Below are 16,359 nucleotides of genomic sequence, written 5' to 3' on the forward strand. Positions count from 1 at the left end.
TAAGTTCATTGATTAAAGCCTTTGAAAATGTAGCATATTATTTATTTACCTGTAGATTTTAGTTTTTAACCCCATGCATGATCCCTCTAGCATGGAGTAGTTACAGAGCTGAGAAAAGCTACTCTGACTGACATTCTACTTAACACCACAAGATCACTGGCCTTGGGGAATATGATATCCAACTCTGTTCATCTTCCTTGTTCCATCTCTGCCACAACTTTCATGACTCATAAGTTTGGGAAGAACAGTCTGATCCTTGGTTCCTTCTTGTGAACTTCTAACTGTCCCAGCCCTTCCTTCTTCTGTGCTCACTGCTTGATTTTGTGATACTCATATCATTGTGGGCCAACATGGAATGTGCAGAACTCCACTGACACTAAGTCAGGATCTGGAGGCAATGCTATCCTTTGCAGAAGCAAACCAGCTCGGAAGAACACCTTTGTCAGTTTTCATAACAACTTGGTTCACTCTGTTCATTGGCACCCAATAGACACGTAAGCATAATGCACACTGAGGATCAGATCAGAAATTAGGGTCTCTGAGATCCTCAGCAGGTTCAGCTCTGCCACTGAATGTGTATTCTAGATCTAGGATAATTAGAGAGACGCAAAATTCAATCCAGTGATAAAAATGTCAGTGCTGTCATGATGATATTTTATGGGAAGGAAAAGTAACCTACAAGTCTCCCAGAACTAGTCCAATTAGTCATTTTCCTAGTTACTGGAAGTTTATGAAAAAGGAAGTAAAGACACATTCACATGTCCAGACTGTAAGCGCCACTTCCTGTGCAGTGAGCACAGAAGAAGGAAGGGCTGGGACAGTTAGAAGTTCACAAGAAGGAACCAAGGATCAGACTGAGAAAACCCATAGTTAAAGCTCTTGGGGTTTCTGAGAGCTCCGCTGGAAGTGACTGGGTGACAAGGCGCACAGGCTCAGGTAGGCAACCCTGAAGAGAAATTCCTCTGTACAGCACTCTATTTCTGGGATTGCACTGTAAGAGATTGCTGGTGCTTATGGAAGCAATGGAGACACTGGGACACTTCAGAACTAAATGGGCAAACGGAATGGGTATTGGGTTTATATCGGTCCTGGCTGTTTTTAGTTCCATGATCTTGGTGGTCACTGTCCTAAGGTCATGTAATTAACAAAAGCAGAGCTCTTGTACCTGCAAAGGCTTTTAGGCCATTCACTAATTAGGCAGTCTAAGGTCTGAGAGTGGAAAAGAAAAGAGAGGCAAACTGAGCTCAGAAACCAATTCCACAGGCAACTTGGTCCTTTCTAACAAGGGCACAGTTCTAACCTTGAGCCTCAGGTTACAACTCCAGGGCTTCGCACTCTGCATTCAGGTGCTTCTCCACACTGAGGAAACTTAGACACAGGCTGCCACAGCCAGGTGGGAAAATAGGGTGAGGAACCAGAGACAGAGACAGTTGGGATCCAGCACCCAACTGTGTGTAGGCAACTGGTTAATAACGAAAACTTTAAATATCTATTTAGCATCAAGCCTATGTCATTATAAAATCATGTGTTATTTTCACACATGAATCAAAATTTACCTCTGAAATTCATTTTTGATTATGACATTACTAACAAATAGAATTACTGTGAGGGTTCTAAACTATGATAAAATATGCTGGAAATAATACTATGAGACAAACAATGAACAAATAGTTCTCAGTAGTTTCTCAAGACTGGTAGAACAACTTGAGGATAAAACTCATCAAAATAAGGGACAATGCACTCAAACATGATAGCAACTAGGAAATGAATGCTACATTTTGAAAGTCTTTTTTATTATGGTTATTTGTGTGTATATGTGTGTATGCATGCAAGTGAATGTGTGTTAAGGCAAATATGCAGGTCACAGATAGCTTGCAATGGATCTCTCCTGCTCCATGGGTCCAGCAGATTGAACTCAGACCTTCAGGCTTGAAGTCAAATGCCTTTATTTGCTGAGTCATTTCAAGAGTTCCAATCTACAAGTTTTATGTGAACAATTGGCTTTGTTCACTGGGATCAGTGGGAGTTGTTGTCATGTCATGTATATAATCATTGTCTAAAAACAACCCTCTATCTCAAGCAGAAAAAAAAATCCTTCTGAATCTAAGGTTTGGGATTTTACATTTTCTTTAGTCTTCTAGTTTCTTCCCTTGGAGGATAAGTCAAGAATGCAGTAAGGTACTCACCTACAGATTTGAGAGTGGGAAGATGGGTGTGCAGTTCTTTGTAAGAGCTGAGTCCATTTTCTCTTCCAGCCGTGGGAGCTCCATCATGATTCCACAAGTAGTGACCAGTGAGACTGTCACAGTGATTTCACCAAATGGAATCAGCATTCCCCAAACAGACAAACCCCAGCCTTCCCACCAGAGCCAAGACAGCCTGAAGAAACATCTAAAGTCTGAGATCAAAGTGATGGCGGTAAATTCCACACAGAACACCCTGGGGTGGGTGGAGGGCAGAGGGTGAGGCTCTATGTATTAGGACCAGAGATAAATTTAGGGGTGGGAAGCCTTAAGTTTTGACAGAGTGATCACAGAGTGGTCTGTAGACTGGTGGAAGCCCCTGGGAATGCTGCTTACATCTCTAAGACTTTCCACAAACTGGCAAGTATTTACCTTGTTTTAATGTGCTTGTGCTGTAATTCAATGATCTTATTCCAGCAGCCATCAAGATTTTGTTATTTCTTTTTTTATCATTATTATTTTTGGATAGTACTTGCTAAGTATTTTATTTATGAAAACATTTGTAGCTACATTCTATGTGCTCATTGAGTGCAGAACATCCTTCTCCTCTTTAGTGAGAAGAGATGATAAAAAAAAAAAAGACCATTGGTTTGTTTCTCTGTGCTCCTCCAGGACATACTAACAAGACTTTTAGGTACAGGGAGATGAGAAAGAACATATATTTTGTGCTATGAGGAAAGATGAAGGTGTTTTGTCAGTGTTGTTTCTATGAAACACACTGCATGGGCCTCTGTGTTACTCAGTCCCAAAACTTAATGGAACTGATGGTCTTAGCTTGGACATACATTCAATTCTCTGGATTTCTTTGAAGCTCATGTAACAAAACATTTATAAATTTGCTTAATCAAAATTACAACAGTTGTGAGTCTGTGAGGTAAAGAAGGGCATCAGGAAGATAAAATTTCCCTTTTAATATAGAGGCAAGGGATCACCAGACCGGGCACCTGGACTGAAGGTGCTGTGGAGCAGGGCAGAGAGGCTAGTCCTATGTGGTGTTCTGTGGGATCTGCTTGATGTGTGGAGAGGTTTCCACATTCTAGTTCTCAGTGAGTGGGCTTTCAGATATCTCTTCCTCCCACAAGAGGGAGCAGGAGACTTGCTAACTATGCACTCAGCCTCAGCCAGAAGATGCCAGAAGGGGTCATGAGCATGACAGAAATAATTGAAGGTGACTCAACGTTCTGGCAGAACTACATCCATGCCAGAATGAACTTTCCTCTCTCACTGCAGAGCTTGTACAGTGTCTGTGTGCTCACTGGGATGTTGTAGAAGATGACAATGCACGGGCACCATGGGAAAAGTGGAGAGGTCCTTCTTGTCATTGCTGGTTTAATCACCATCTCCCTTCTCTCACTCAACAGGCAATCCAGATCATGTGTGCTGTGATGGTGTTGGCTCTGGGAATCATTTTGGCATCTGTTCCCTCCAATGTACACTTTACCTCAGTGTTTTCCGTCCTGTTAGAATCTGGCTACCCATTTGTAGGAGCTTTGTTTGTAAGTAGACTTCTGTGGGGAATAAGATGGGGAGGCTACAGAAGGGAGTTTTCATCTAGCTGCATTTCTGTATACTGTGAAAAAGAGGTCAATGGTAGACCTTGTTCTTCTGTCTGTTATCAGAGAAGGTCTTAGTGTGGAAGGGCAGCCGTTATGTCATCTTGAAAGTATTTTCATGTAGCTCAAATAAATATTTCTTGTCAATATTACACCTTCATGACATCTCTTGAGCTCATGAGTTTAGTGGCTTCCAGGCTTTAGGGAAAAGTCTAGGAAGTGGCACCCAAATGATCTAGAACTTTCTGTTTCGTGCAAGGTCATACAGTGGACCGCACTGAGGAAAAGAACACTTTCGTTTTTAGGATCTGACTTTGTTAGAGGCATTCAGGGTGATAGACTGGATATTCCTCTGAGCCTGCTTCATGTTTGGGGTGAGGAGGTCATGAAGGTCCTTTTCTCAGAGGATGGCTCTCCTGTAGACTGATGTAGATGAATTTCACTCAGAATTGAGTTTTCATGTCACTGTGGCTTCCCATCTGATTATTACAGCTCAGTTACAGGTTTTTTTTCCTTCCTACATTTCTTCCTTTGATTCATCCACAGATCTGTTGTGTCAATGATTTCTGCGTTAGTGAGGCCAATACATTGACTTCATCCATTGTCCATGAATATTCTTCCTTTGTCCCAGGGTCCATTCTAGAACCCTTAGTTGTTGTCCCTTCTTGGTTTTCTCCTGACTTCCTCATCTAAACCTCTTATGTTTTCCTTATGGTGACTTTACTTGATGACTTTGATAGTCGTTGGCCAACATTTTGTGGACTGTTTGCAGATCTAATTGAGGCCAGGATAATGAATGAATAGGAGATGAGAGAGGGGAAGTGCCATTCTGTCAGATCATGTGAAAGATTCATGCTGTCAACACCATTTCACTGCTGAAGTAACCCTCTGCATGGAGTTGTGGTGTTGTCTTTATTCTTCAAGTTTTCTTCCTTTTCATTCTGTGGTCTTCTCATGTCAATCAGCATTGTTCCCATGGGAAAAGTCATTGAGTTACTTTTAGTTTAACTTTAAGAACACACACTTAGAGCTGATGCAGAAGCTCAACAGTAGACCACTGGAGTAGTATGTATGAGGGGCTGGATTTAACCCTCAACATCACCAAGAAAAGGAATTATGTGTATGGGCACATTGATAAATTCTGGAGACTGAAACATCAGATGGTCTTGCATTTTAAAATTCATCTTCAGAAACGTTCTATTACTTAACTTTCTTAAATCTACTGAGTCTGAGAACATATTTTGCTTGACTTTCTGAACAGTGTTTAAGAAAGAGTTCACACCATCTAGCCCTCCTGCCTTTTGTTCTCATTCACCTGGTGTCCAGATAAGAGCTGGTTTTCAGATCTTGCTCTGCAGTTAACAAATTGGATCCTGTTTTTTCTTTAAGGAACAAGTAGATATTATTTTCAAACTCTTAAAAAATTTGAAGGATACACTTCAGAAGCCATTTCAAGCTAGTCTTATTCTTGCACAAAAGCCAAACAAAGGTATTACAAGAAAAGGAAATTACAGGTGAAATTCTCAAGAATGTAATTTCAAAATTCTTCATCAAAATACTAGCACACTGAGTATGACAGCACTTGAAAAACATTACTCAGCATGGGATTTGCTCAGATATTTAAATGTGGTTTAATGTATGCCACCAAGTAAATGATATTCCTTTATTAATGGAGATACAGATCCAAAACTGCAATTTCTTGGTACTTTTCATTCTAAACTATTATCTTGTATTTTTATTCAAAGATTAGACTCCCAAAATTTTCTTTCCCATAAAAATACTCATTGCTATCTTTTAAGGTGCTCATTAATTTTAAGGGTATAGATTCAAGCTCAAATCTATCTTTTCTCAAAAACTTTCTATGTATCACATGGGCAAGGAGAACATCTATGCATCTACATGTGTCTAAAATCACCGGTCAGTTTTTACCAGAGCTTTTCCCATTGGAGTGCTTCATAGGCCCCAGATACTAACACTGCAGTTATTCTATACTTGCAAGATGACTTGACAATGTTTTTGTCTTCCCTGAGCAGTTTGCCATCTCTGGAATTCTGTCTATTATCACAGAGAAAAAGATGACTAAGCCTTTGGTGAGTACAAGAGCTATAACCTACAACTAATGGAGATGGAACTTAGTAAGAACACTTCCAAGCCCCCATTCCCCCCAAAAAATCCTAAGCCAGTTTCTCCATATTCAAAGTTAGAAGCTATTTCTTAGACTTAGGAGCTTACTCTGAATTCTCTGTAACCCCGTACAGAGTGTGTTTTTCCTGCCCTGGTGCCCAAAAGCCTATATGATATTAACAATCAGAGACCAAGAATCTCATGAAAAAAAATCTGCTGTCTATAAATAACAGGCTCTGGTATCATCAATTTCATTGCATTAGGGCATACCTAGGAGATTAGTAGTCATACCTCTGGAGCCGTTTATAAGCTGAAGATTCAGATGGTCTAAAAGGAAGCAAAAGGGGGAAAAAAAAACCTTTTTTCCTCTTTGTCTTTCATCAGCATGTGATCTTTTTCTGCTTTGCCAACTCCTCTCTGTAAATGTAACTTTTATTCACCTGGTACAATTGTCATCTTGGAAGCTTACTGCTGAATAAGCTCACCTTTTCTAGTTCTTTCTGAACTCTGGCTGGCCAGTTTAACTCAGCTGTTTTGGCTCAAATTCCTCTGCAAACTGACTGATTTAATCTGTCTTCTAGCTGAATTGCTTTGCTTGGCCTTAAACTAACTTTGGCAATTTGCTCTAATCTGGCTCCTTCTTATTCTCTGTCTTCAGCTGCCTCTGCTGACCTGCATTGAACTACATGAACTCATGAATGAACTCAACACCATTCACTGCTCTCAGTGCACTGTCTCAAGTGACTGATGCTCCCTTCCTGCACTGCTCTTAAATAGATTCTTTCTTTGTGCTGCTCTCATGAGAGCTGGGTTTCCCCAACTCTTTCTGTCAAATCTTTCTCTGATTCATCACTTTGTCTACCTCTCAATTAGTCATCACTTTCAAATATGCTGCTTCACTCTACAAAATAATTCTATCTTTAAATGTGTGTACTGAGGACATGTCTGCATTCCAGCCAGTTTACACAGAGCTAGGTCTTTGGATGTGATCCCTTGCCAAAGCAGCTATGTTGTTGGATAAAAATTCCTCTATACCTCTCCATGATTATGGTCTGATCCATGGCATGAGACAAAATATTTCATTATTCCCTCAAGCTGATCACATGAGACACTTTGTCAAAACAACAAAAATTCTTCCACAAAATATTAAATTTTTATCAGTGGTGGAATGAAAAGGCTTATAGAAAAGGTACATCTGTTGTGAGTTTACTGTATAATTTCACCCACTAAATGAAGAACTTAAGAAAACAGATTAGATGTTGTTCACATGAGGAGTTTTCTTCCACATTTAAACTATAACACATGAATTACGACACTTTTGTCAGGACTCACTTTCAGCATGCCAATTGTGACTATTGATCAAGAAGTTAATGAGTATGACTTGTTAGTGTTTCAAAGCATCAGAACTAAGTGATCTATTTAATCCTGAAAAGAAAAGTAGCCTATCAGGCCAAATCACACTCTAATATATGACAGTTGGGTATATTCTGTTACCTTCATACATATATCTATAACCTGTAGGAAGTCTTAGCTCAATTCTCACATTTGATAAACTAAGGAAGAAAGAAAGCTGCTTCTGAGACCAGTTTATTTATCTCCCTACATTGTGAATGGTATAGCATGAGATCCAGGGTGGCAGCAGACAGTCACTGAGGAACTGACTACTTGAGAACACTAAGTCTGGGGATATCTGGTCTTGTGTCTTGACATTCACCCAGTCTTGACTGCTTTCTTTCTTCCTCTCACTGTTTGTGTTCATATTGTATTATTCTTTGTCCTCTTTTGACAAAGGATAGAGTCTTCTGTACCTTACCCTTAACATAGCCAGTCATGTGCTTATGCACACCCCAGGGCCTGGTTGATGTTACAAACCATGTCCTCGCATTTATCTTCAGGTGTATGTGCTTTTGAGAGAGAGGTTGTATGCCAGGTGGTGGGAGTATTGACTACTCTACCTACCACTCTTGTGTGTTCCTGGGGGTTCCATGGAGGTCTCTAAGTATATAAGTCAGATTTACTTTTCTGCAACAAACACATGGGATGAATCAACTTATGAAGAAGAAAGGTTTATTTGGGCTCACGTTTTAAGAAGTCTTCATGCATGACTGTGTGAATCTGTTCCTTTGGAACCACTAGAGAGGCAGAGCATGTTGGGAAACAAGGTATGACAAATCTTCAATCAGGCTACACTGGCAAATGTTTCTACCACTTTACACTAGCATCCACCTGGAAATTAGGTCTTCACCACACAATGTTTTGGGAGTAGGGGAGGCATGCAAGATCCAAACTGTATCAATAAAGGTATTGGTAGATAGGGAAAATTTGGGTTCTGCACTCCCACCTTTGGCTACACACTATCGGAGAGTTTTCAGGCTTATCTAACAGGATGCTACTTGTAGTCATAGATGAAGCTGATAGACAATATTTTCTTCCCTGCCTCTGAAGTGCTGTCTGGCATGGGATCATACTTACTCAATCATAATTTACCTTCTGGGTTTATATGTTTGCAGACACTAGAGGGCATTGAGAAATAAACTATTGTAGGTTTAGATCCTGAAAGAGACAAGCAGCTGGGCCTATTATAGTGTAGTGAATAAGAGGCATATGTGATGTGTGTTGTCATTCCAGGTTCACAGCAGCCTAGCCCTGAGCATCCTGAGTGTCCTCTCTGCTCTTACAGGCATCATTATTCTCTCTGTCAGTTTGGCTGCTTTAGAGCCTGCCTTGCAGCAATGTAATCTGGCTTTCACACAACTAGACACAACCCAAGACCCTTATCATTACTTTCGCCCTGAGCCATCAAACAGCTGCTTCATGGCCAAAGCTGCTCTGACTGTAAGTATTTCAAAAGGAAATGTTCCAGGTTTTAAAGATGTTTTTGACAGCACACTTCTTCTGTTCCCTGATTCAAAACTCTGTTCATTCTTTTGTTGTTGTTGTTGTTGTTTTTGTTTTTAATTTATTAGTTTTTAAAACTAACATATAAAGTAATTGGTTTCATTGTGGCATTTTCATGGAAATTTTTATTTTTATTCTAACTCTTGCTTGTACATTTAGGATAAAGCCAGAGTCATGGAAGACAGAGGCAAGAATGAACATATTGTTAAAATTCTACACAGATTGGGTCGTGTAGTAATAGCAAAATATTGAGGGAAATTACCAAATTAAGTAGATGATAAAACTATAAAGACCACCCCTATTTTCTAAGACTTAAGAAGGTATTAGAGGAATAAAGGATGCAGTTTTAGAGGCATAAAGGATGAGGTTGTCAAACCAAGAGTCTTACTTTATGGGGTAGTGAGTGAAGAGAGGCAAGCATACCAGAAAAAACAAAATAAAAGAAAACAGATGATCAGGAAATGCATGAACCATGGTGCATGTATGTGGTACAGGCATGAAGTGAACCAAGCAAACCTCAGCCACAAGTTGAGAAACAGCGTGGGAAGTGCGGGGGCAGGGGGAAGTCAGGGCATCTACTCCCTCCAGTAATCACAGTAGCAAGGAGCACCAAGCCCGTGTGGAGGTGAGCTCAAGACTGCTTTCATTACAACACAAAGAGATGGGATTGTTAAATGAGGAGAAAAAGAAATACAGAGAAATGGAGAAGAGTAACTGGCAGTGATGTGAGAGCCTCCATCTTATCAGAAACACATCCATAGTCCTGTAACCATAAAAGTCAGATGAGCAAGAGACAGCTGGACAAGCTACAAATAGTTCTCAACCCCAGGCTTTCTCAGTTCCTTATGGAGCTGGGCCCCAGGGAGTTTTCCTTAGTTATGAAAACCACAACAATTAAAAAAAAGTTTGCATTTATTTTAAAAGAGACACATAACAATGTGAGTAAATTAACATCTGGAATAACTATGCCTGATTTTAGAAGCATTGGGTAAGGAATCTGGGTGGACCACAAAGAATGATGGCATCATGGGATAGTTTCACACTGTAAGTCAGAGACTGGCTTGAGTGTATTTCCTGGGACAGTGTCTAGGTACTGGAGGCATGCTCCGTCTCTTTTCTACCTGTGTGTGTGCGCAGATAAATGAAGAGTTTACAGTGTGACACTCATCTCCCTTCCTATCAAGCGACCTTCATGAAGACCTTGGGACAGAGTCACGGGATATGCGTTCTTCACTTAGATCCTTCTTTGAGTTGATTTTTGATGTCACAGACTTAGAAACTTGATTGCTTTTCTGCCTTTTCACCATCACACACACACACACACACACACACACACACACACACACACAAATCCATCCTAAGGAAGAAGGTTCTATCAATGCCGACTTTTACAGAGTTTGCTTGCATGGTCAGAATCTCACTAACCCTCACAAGTCTCTGCAGAGGAAATACTACACAGGTGAGATAAGAGAGCATACAGAAGCTAGAAAATCAAAGACTTGCCCAGCCCCACACTAATCAAGAGAGCCAAGAGCAGGAACTGTTGACTCTGACCTGGGGTCACTACTCCTCTCTGCTTCCTCATTGAGTGAACAGTGTAGTCAGAATCCATGTCCAAGAAGGGTGAGAAATGGCAGAAAAAGGCTTTGTTGATTTAGTTTGTCATCTTCACCCACTTCCTCCAAGCAATGAAGGGACAAGGCAACAACGTTAGCCCGTTTGTAGGTTTGGGAAGATCCTTTCCCCTTTCTGATGGTGGAGATGGTTTCATCTCTACAGTCACCTCCCACCCAGGTATGAGGGCTTCAGCTGACTCAGTCACATCGACCTTTCTTCTCCTGAATTTAGGGAGTCTTTTCACTGATGCTAATCAGCACTGTGTTGGAGTTTAGCCTGGCTGTCCTCACTGCCACGCTGTGGTGGAAACAGAGCTGCTCTGCTTTTTCTGGGGTAAGTATGCTAGAGGCCGCTTGAATATTCCCTGGTGTTCCTCTGGGATATATTAGTCAATGCCACTAAGAATATCAGACAGAATAATCAGCCATCGTGAAATGTATACCACGTGGTTTGGTTTTTTTTTAATGGGGAGGGTCCTTAGTAGATATTGGAGAGAGGAGACAGAAGTATAGATGATAAGGAATACCTGGACAAGAAATAGTTGTATATCACATATATCTTGGTTCTTTTTTCCCCCCCAAATAAACAATCATAAGTTTGAGAAAGTTAAATGTATCTCTTGGCATTACATTGAGTTTGCCTATAGTCAGGGATTCCTGACTATACTGCTCACTCAAACTAGAACATAGCTGCCTCCCTTCTACTCAGGAAAATTTCTCTAAGAGTAACTATTCTCTAACAGTCTTAACCTGGCAATGGCTTGTTGCACACTGAATGTGTTTAGCCCACTTTGAGATCTTAAAAATCTTCCTTACCTCAAAGATACTAAGGATATGTTAAATCAAGTCACACAGAGCTTAACTCAACTGAAAACTTTTCATCAGCCTAAGTCTTATTATACATTGTGAATGAATACAATGTGATGAACATGAAATAGTTTTGGGAAGTTAGTAGACAACTGTTCTCGTCTTTCAATGAAGATGAAGCCTATGTAAAACTTGGAAGGAAATTATATTTATAACTGTATCTATTTATCTGTAGCTGGAGGTAAATAGCTTCACATTATTCAGTTAAATCTGAGTAAAGTCTGACACTTGATATGTTTTCTTTTTTTTCTAGAATGTAATTTTCCTGTCTCAGAACTCAAAGAATAAATCCAGTGTATCTTCAGAGTCACTTTGTAACCCTACATATGAAAGCATATTGACTTCATAAGAATTAAGTAGAGGTTATATAGCAGAAAATCTGTCTTTAACATGATTTAGAAAAGCCATTTACTGTGTGACAACAATGCTTAATATCTTAATATCTTAATGTGTGTATTGGTTAATCAGCAACCATGAAAAACATACTAACTGGCTGGGTTCAGTAGTATGCTCTTGATTTGACTCCAGTCAAAACACAGACCTGTAAATTTCAATTTATGTAGTGGTCAAAGAGCCCCAATTATTTTCTCTAAAAACTAGAAGAATGTTTTATAGGATCATGGTGGAGCCAATGGGCAACAGTTCTTCTTATCCTTGTTACTTGGCTGCAGGAGGTACTGACTAGGGTCTGAGATCATATTCTGTGCGTGTGGCATGGACTTCATGGCATCTATTTTATTCAAAGCACATGAAGACAAGTCACCTCTTATGAAGTCTCAAAGAGCATAAAAAACATTAGCCTCCAAATAAAGTCTTTATATAATCCCACATTTCATTTGTACAATTTTGTTTTTGCATTTAAGCACATGGCAGATCACTTGACATAGACACATCAAGATAAACTACCTTTCTTCCCTCCTAAGCGCTACCAAAAGTTTCAAAGAAAATCTAACCAAAAATACTCAGTGTTTACTAAGAAAAAATAAGGACAACTTTCTTCTTCTCTTCTCTCCTCTCCTCTCCTCTCCTCTCCTCTCCTCTCCTCTCCTCTCCTCTCCTCTCCTCTTCTCTCCTCTCTCCTCTCTCCTCCTCTCTCCTCCTCTCTCCTCCTCTCTCCTCCTCTCTCCTCCTCTCTCCTCCTCTCTCCTCCTCTCTCCTCCTCTCTCCTCCTCTCTCCTCTCTCCTCTCTCCTCTCTCCTCCTCTCTCCTCCTCTCTCTCCTCCCTCCTCCCTCCTCCCTCCTCCCTCCTCCCTCCTCTCTCCTCCCTCCTCCCTCCTCTCTCCTCCTCTCTCCTCCTCTCTCTCCTCTCTCCTCTCTCCTCCCTCTTCCCTCCTCCCTCCTCCCTCCTCTCTCCTCCTCTCTCCTCCTCTCTCCTCCTCTCTCCTCTCTCCTCCCTCCTCTCTCCTCCCTCCTCCCTCCTCCCTCCTCTCTCCTCTCTCCTCTCTCCTCTCTCCTCCTCTCTCCTCCTCTCTCCTCCTCTCTCCTCCTCTCTCCTCCTCTCTCCTCCTCTCTCCCCTCCCTCCTCCCTCCTCCCTCCTCCCTCCTCTCTCCTCTCTCCTCTCTCCTCCCTCCTCCCTCCTCTCTCCTCCCTCCTCCCTCCTCCCTCCTCCCTCCTCCCTCCTCCCTCCTCTCTCCTCCCTCCTCCCTCCTCTCTCCTCTCTCCTCTCTCCTCTCTCCTCCTCTCTCCTCCTCTCTCCTCCTCTCTCTCCTCCTCCTCCCTCCTCTCTCCTCACTCCTCCCTCCTCCCTCCTCCCTCCTCTCTCCTCTCTCCTCCCTCCTCTCTCCTCTCTCCTCCCTCCTCCCTCCTCTCTCCTCTCTCCTCTCTCCTCCCTCCTCCCTCCTCCCTCCTCCTCTCTCCTCCCTCCTCCCTCCTCTCTCCTCCCTCCTCCCTCCTCCCTCCTCCCTCCTCCCTCCTCCCTCCTCCCTCCTCCCTCCTCCCTCCTCCCTCCTCTCCTCTCCTCCCCTCCCCTCCCCTCCCCTCCCCTCCCCTCCCCTCCCCTCCCCTCCCCTCCCCTCCCCTCCCCTCCCCTCCCCTCTCCTCCCCTCCCCTCCCCTCCCCTCTCCTCCCTTCCCCTCCCTCTCCTCTCCTCCCCTCCCCTCCCCTCCCCTCCCCTCCCCTCCCCTGCCCTCCCGACTCCTACCCTCCCCTTCTCTTTTCTCGCTCTCTTTCTTTCCTTCTTTCCTTCTTTCTTATTATATATTTTCTTTATTTACACTGCAAATGTTATCCCCTTTTCTAGATTCCCCTCCAAAAACCTCCTAATCCCTCTCCACTCCCCCTGCTCACCAGCTCAACCGACTCCCACTTCCTGGCCCTGGCATTCCCCTATCCTGGGGGCATCGAACCTTCACAGGACCAAGGGCCTCTCCTCCCATTGATGACCAATTAGGCCATCCTCTGCTAGAGGATGCAGCTAGAGCCATGAGTCCCACCATGTGTTTTCTTTGGTTGGTGGTTTAGTCCCAGAGAGCTCTGGGGGGGTACTGGTTAGTTCATATTGTTGTTCCTCCTATGAGGCTGCAAACCCCTTCAGCTCCTTGGGTACTTTCTCTAGCTCTTTCCTTGGGGACCCTGTGCTCTGTCTAATGTTTGGCTGTGAGCATCCACTTCTGTATTTGTCAGGCACTGGCAGAGCCTCTCAGGAGACAGCTGTATCAGACTCCTGTCAGAAAGTTCTTGTTGGCATCCACCATAGTGTCTGGGTTTTGTATATGGGATGGATCCCCAGGTAGGACAGTCTCTGGATGGTCATTCCTTCAGTCTCTGCTTCACACTTTGTCTCTGTAACTCCTTCCATGGGTATTTTGTTTTCACTTCTAAGAAGGATCAAAGTATCCACACTTCAGTCTTCCTTCTTCTTGAGTTTCATGTGCTTTGTGAATTGTACCTTGGGTATTCTGAGTTTCTGGGCTAATATCTACTTATCAGTGAGTGCATATCATGTGTGTTCTTTTGTGACTGGGTTACCTCACTCATGATGATATTTTCTAGTTCCATTCATTTGTCTAAGAATTTCATAAATTCATTGTTTTTAATATCTGAGTAGTACTCCATTGTGTAAATGTACCACATTTTCTGTATCCATTCCTCTGTTGAGGGACATCTGGGTTCTTTCTAGCTTCTGGCTATTATAAATAAGACTGCTATGAACATAGTGGACCATGTGTCCATATTACAAATTGAAACATCTTCTGGGTATATGCACAGTAGAGGTATTGCTGGGTCCTCAGGTAGTACTATGTCCAATTTTCTGAGGAACCGCCAAATTGATTTCTAGAGTGGTTGTACCAGCTTATAATCCCATCAGCAATGGAGGAGTGTTCCTCTTTCTCCACATCCTTGCCAGCATCTGCTATCACCTGGGTTTTTGATGATAGCCATTCTGACTGGTATGAAGTAGAATACAGGGGTTGTTTTGATTTGCATTCCCCTGGTGACTAAGGATGCTGAACATTTTTTTTAGGTGCTTCTTAGCCATTTGGTATTACTCAGTTGGGAATACATTTACACAATGGAGTACTATTCAGATTTTAAAAACAATAAATTTATGAAATTTTTAGGCAAATGCATGGAACTAGAAAATATCATCCTGAGTGAGGCAACCCAATCACAAAAGAACATGCATGGTATGAACTCACTGATAAGTGGATATTAGAATACTCAAGATACAATTCATAGACTACATGAACCTCAAGAATAAGGAAGACCAAGTGTGGATACTTCGATCTTTCTTAGAAGGGGGATCAAAATACCCATGGGAGGAGATATAGAGACAAAGTGTGGAGCAGAGACTGAAGGAAAGTCCATCCAGAGACTGCCCCACCTGGTGATCCATCCCATATAAAATCACCAAACTCAGACACTATTGTGGATGCCAACAAGTGCTTGCTGGCAGAAGCCTGATATAGCTGTTTCCTGAGAGGCTCTGCCAGTGCCTGACAAATACAGAAGTAGACGCTTATAGTGAACCAATGGATTGGACACAGGGTCCCCAATGGAGGAGCTGGAGAAAGTACCCAAGGAGCTGAAGGGGTTTGTAGCCCCAAAGGAGGAACAACAATATGAACTAACTAGTTCCCCCAGTGCTCCCAGGGAATAAACCACCAACCAAAGAGTATACATGGAGGGACCCGTGGCTCCAGCCACATGTGCAGCAGAAGATGGTCTTGTCAGACATCAATGAGAAGAGAGGCCCTTCGTCCTGTGAAGGCTTGATGCCCCAGTGTAGGGGAATGCCAGGATAGAGAAGGGGGGTTAGGGGTTGGTGAGCATAGGGAAGGGACAAGGGATGGGGTTTTTGGAGGGGAAACCAGGAAATGGGATAACATTTGAAATGTAAATAAAGAAAATATGTAATGAAAAAGGGCTTCCTGATTAATTTTTTTCTTTCTTTTTTTAAATTAGATATTTTCGTCATTTACATTTCAAATGCTATCCCCAAATCTCCCTATATCCTCCCCATACCCTGCTCCCCAACCCACCCACTCAAACTTCCTGACCCTGGCATTCCCCTGTACTGGGACATATGATATTCACAAGACCAAGGGCCTCTCCTCCCATTGATGGCCAATTAGGCCATTCTTTGCTACATATGCAACTAGAGATACAGCTCTGGGGTGGGGGGTACTGGCTAGTTTATATTGTTGTTCCTTCTATAGGGTTGTAGATCCCTTTAGCTCCGTGGGTAGGTACTTTCTCTAGCTCCTTCAGTAGGGTCCCTGTGTTCCATACAATAGATGACTGTGAGCATCCAGTTCTGTATTTTCCAGGCACTGGCATAGCCTCACAAGAGAGAGCTATATCAGGGTCCTTTTAGCAAAATCTTTCTGGCCTTTGCAATAGTGTCTGGGTTTGATGGTTGATTAAGTTTTTTTTCCAAGGTGACATAAATCACATGATTGTAAATTTTCTATACAATCACAGAGGAACATAAAATGTGGACTGTGTAACTTAAATGGCATGGGATACAGTGAACTGGGCTCACCCTGTGAATTAGTAGAGCTGAGATGTAGGCACCATATTCAGGTAAACTTAGAAACAAGGAAGAATACTGTCTT

General features: G+C 42.3%; 1 protein-coding gene across 1 annotated transcript; it reads left to right on the plus strand.

The window, feature by feature from the left end:
- Positions 1 to 812: 812 nt before the first annotated feature.
- On the plus strand, positions 813 to 12,129 carry LOC110285368 (membrane-spanning 4-domains subfamily A member 6D). The gene is made up of 7 exons (XM_021151464.2): positions 813 to 936; positions 2,256 to 2,418; positions 3,605 to 3,739; positions 5,830 to 5,886; positions 8,549 to 8,755; positions 10,667 to 10,768; positions 11,555 to 12,129. The coding sequence occupies exons 2-7, from the start codon at positions 2,272 to 2,274 to the stop codon at positions 11,648 to 11,650; spliced, it is 744 nt and encodes a 247-aa protein (XP_021007123.1). The 5' UTR covers positions 813 to 936; positions 2,256 to 2,271; the 3' UTR covers positions 11,651 to 12,129.
- The last annotated feature ends 4,230 nt before the right edge of the window (positions 12,130 to 16,359 follow it).

Source organism: Mus caroli, unplaced genomic scaffold, assembly GCF_978045245.1.
Source record: "Mus caroli unplaced genomic scaffold, Mus_caroli_1 scaffold_20, whole genome shotgun sequence".
Classification (NCBI taxonomy): Eukaryota; Metazoa; Chordata; class Mammalia; order Rodentia; family Muridae; genus Mus; species Mus caroli.

Bases quoted from the DNA above. Each gene is read 5' to 3' on its own strand.
- LOC110285368 (XM_021151464.2), top strand. From the start codon at position 2,272: ATGATTCCACAAGTAGTGACCAGTGAGACTGTCACAGTGATTTCACCA. The intron at 3,740-5,829 runs GTAAGTAGACTT...TTCCCTGAGCAG, and splicing joins CATTTGTAGGAGCTTTGTTT to TTTGCCATCTCTGGAATTCT. The intron at 8,756-10,666 runs GTAAGTATTTCA...TCCTGAATTTAG, and splicing joins TGGCCAAAGCTGCTCTGACT to GGAGTCTTTTCACTGATGCT.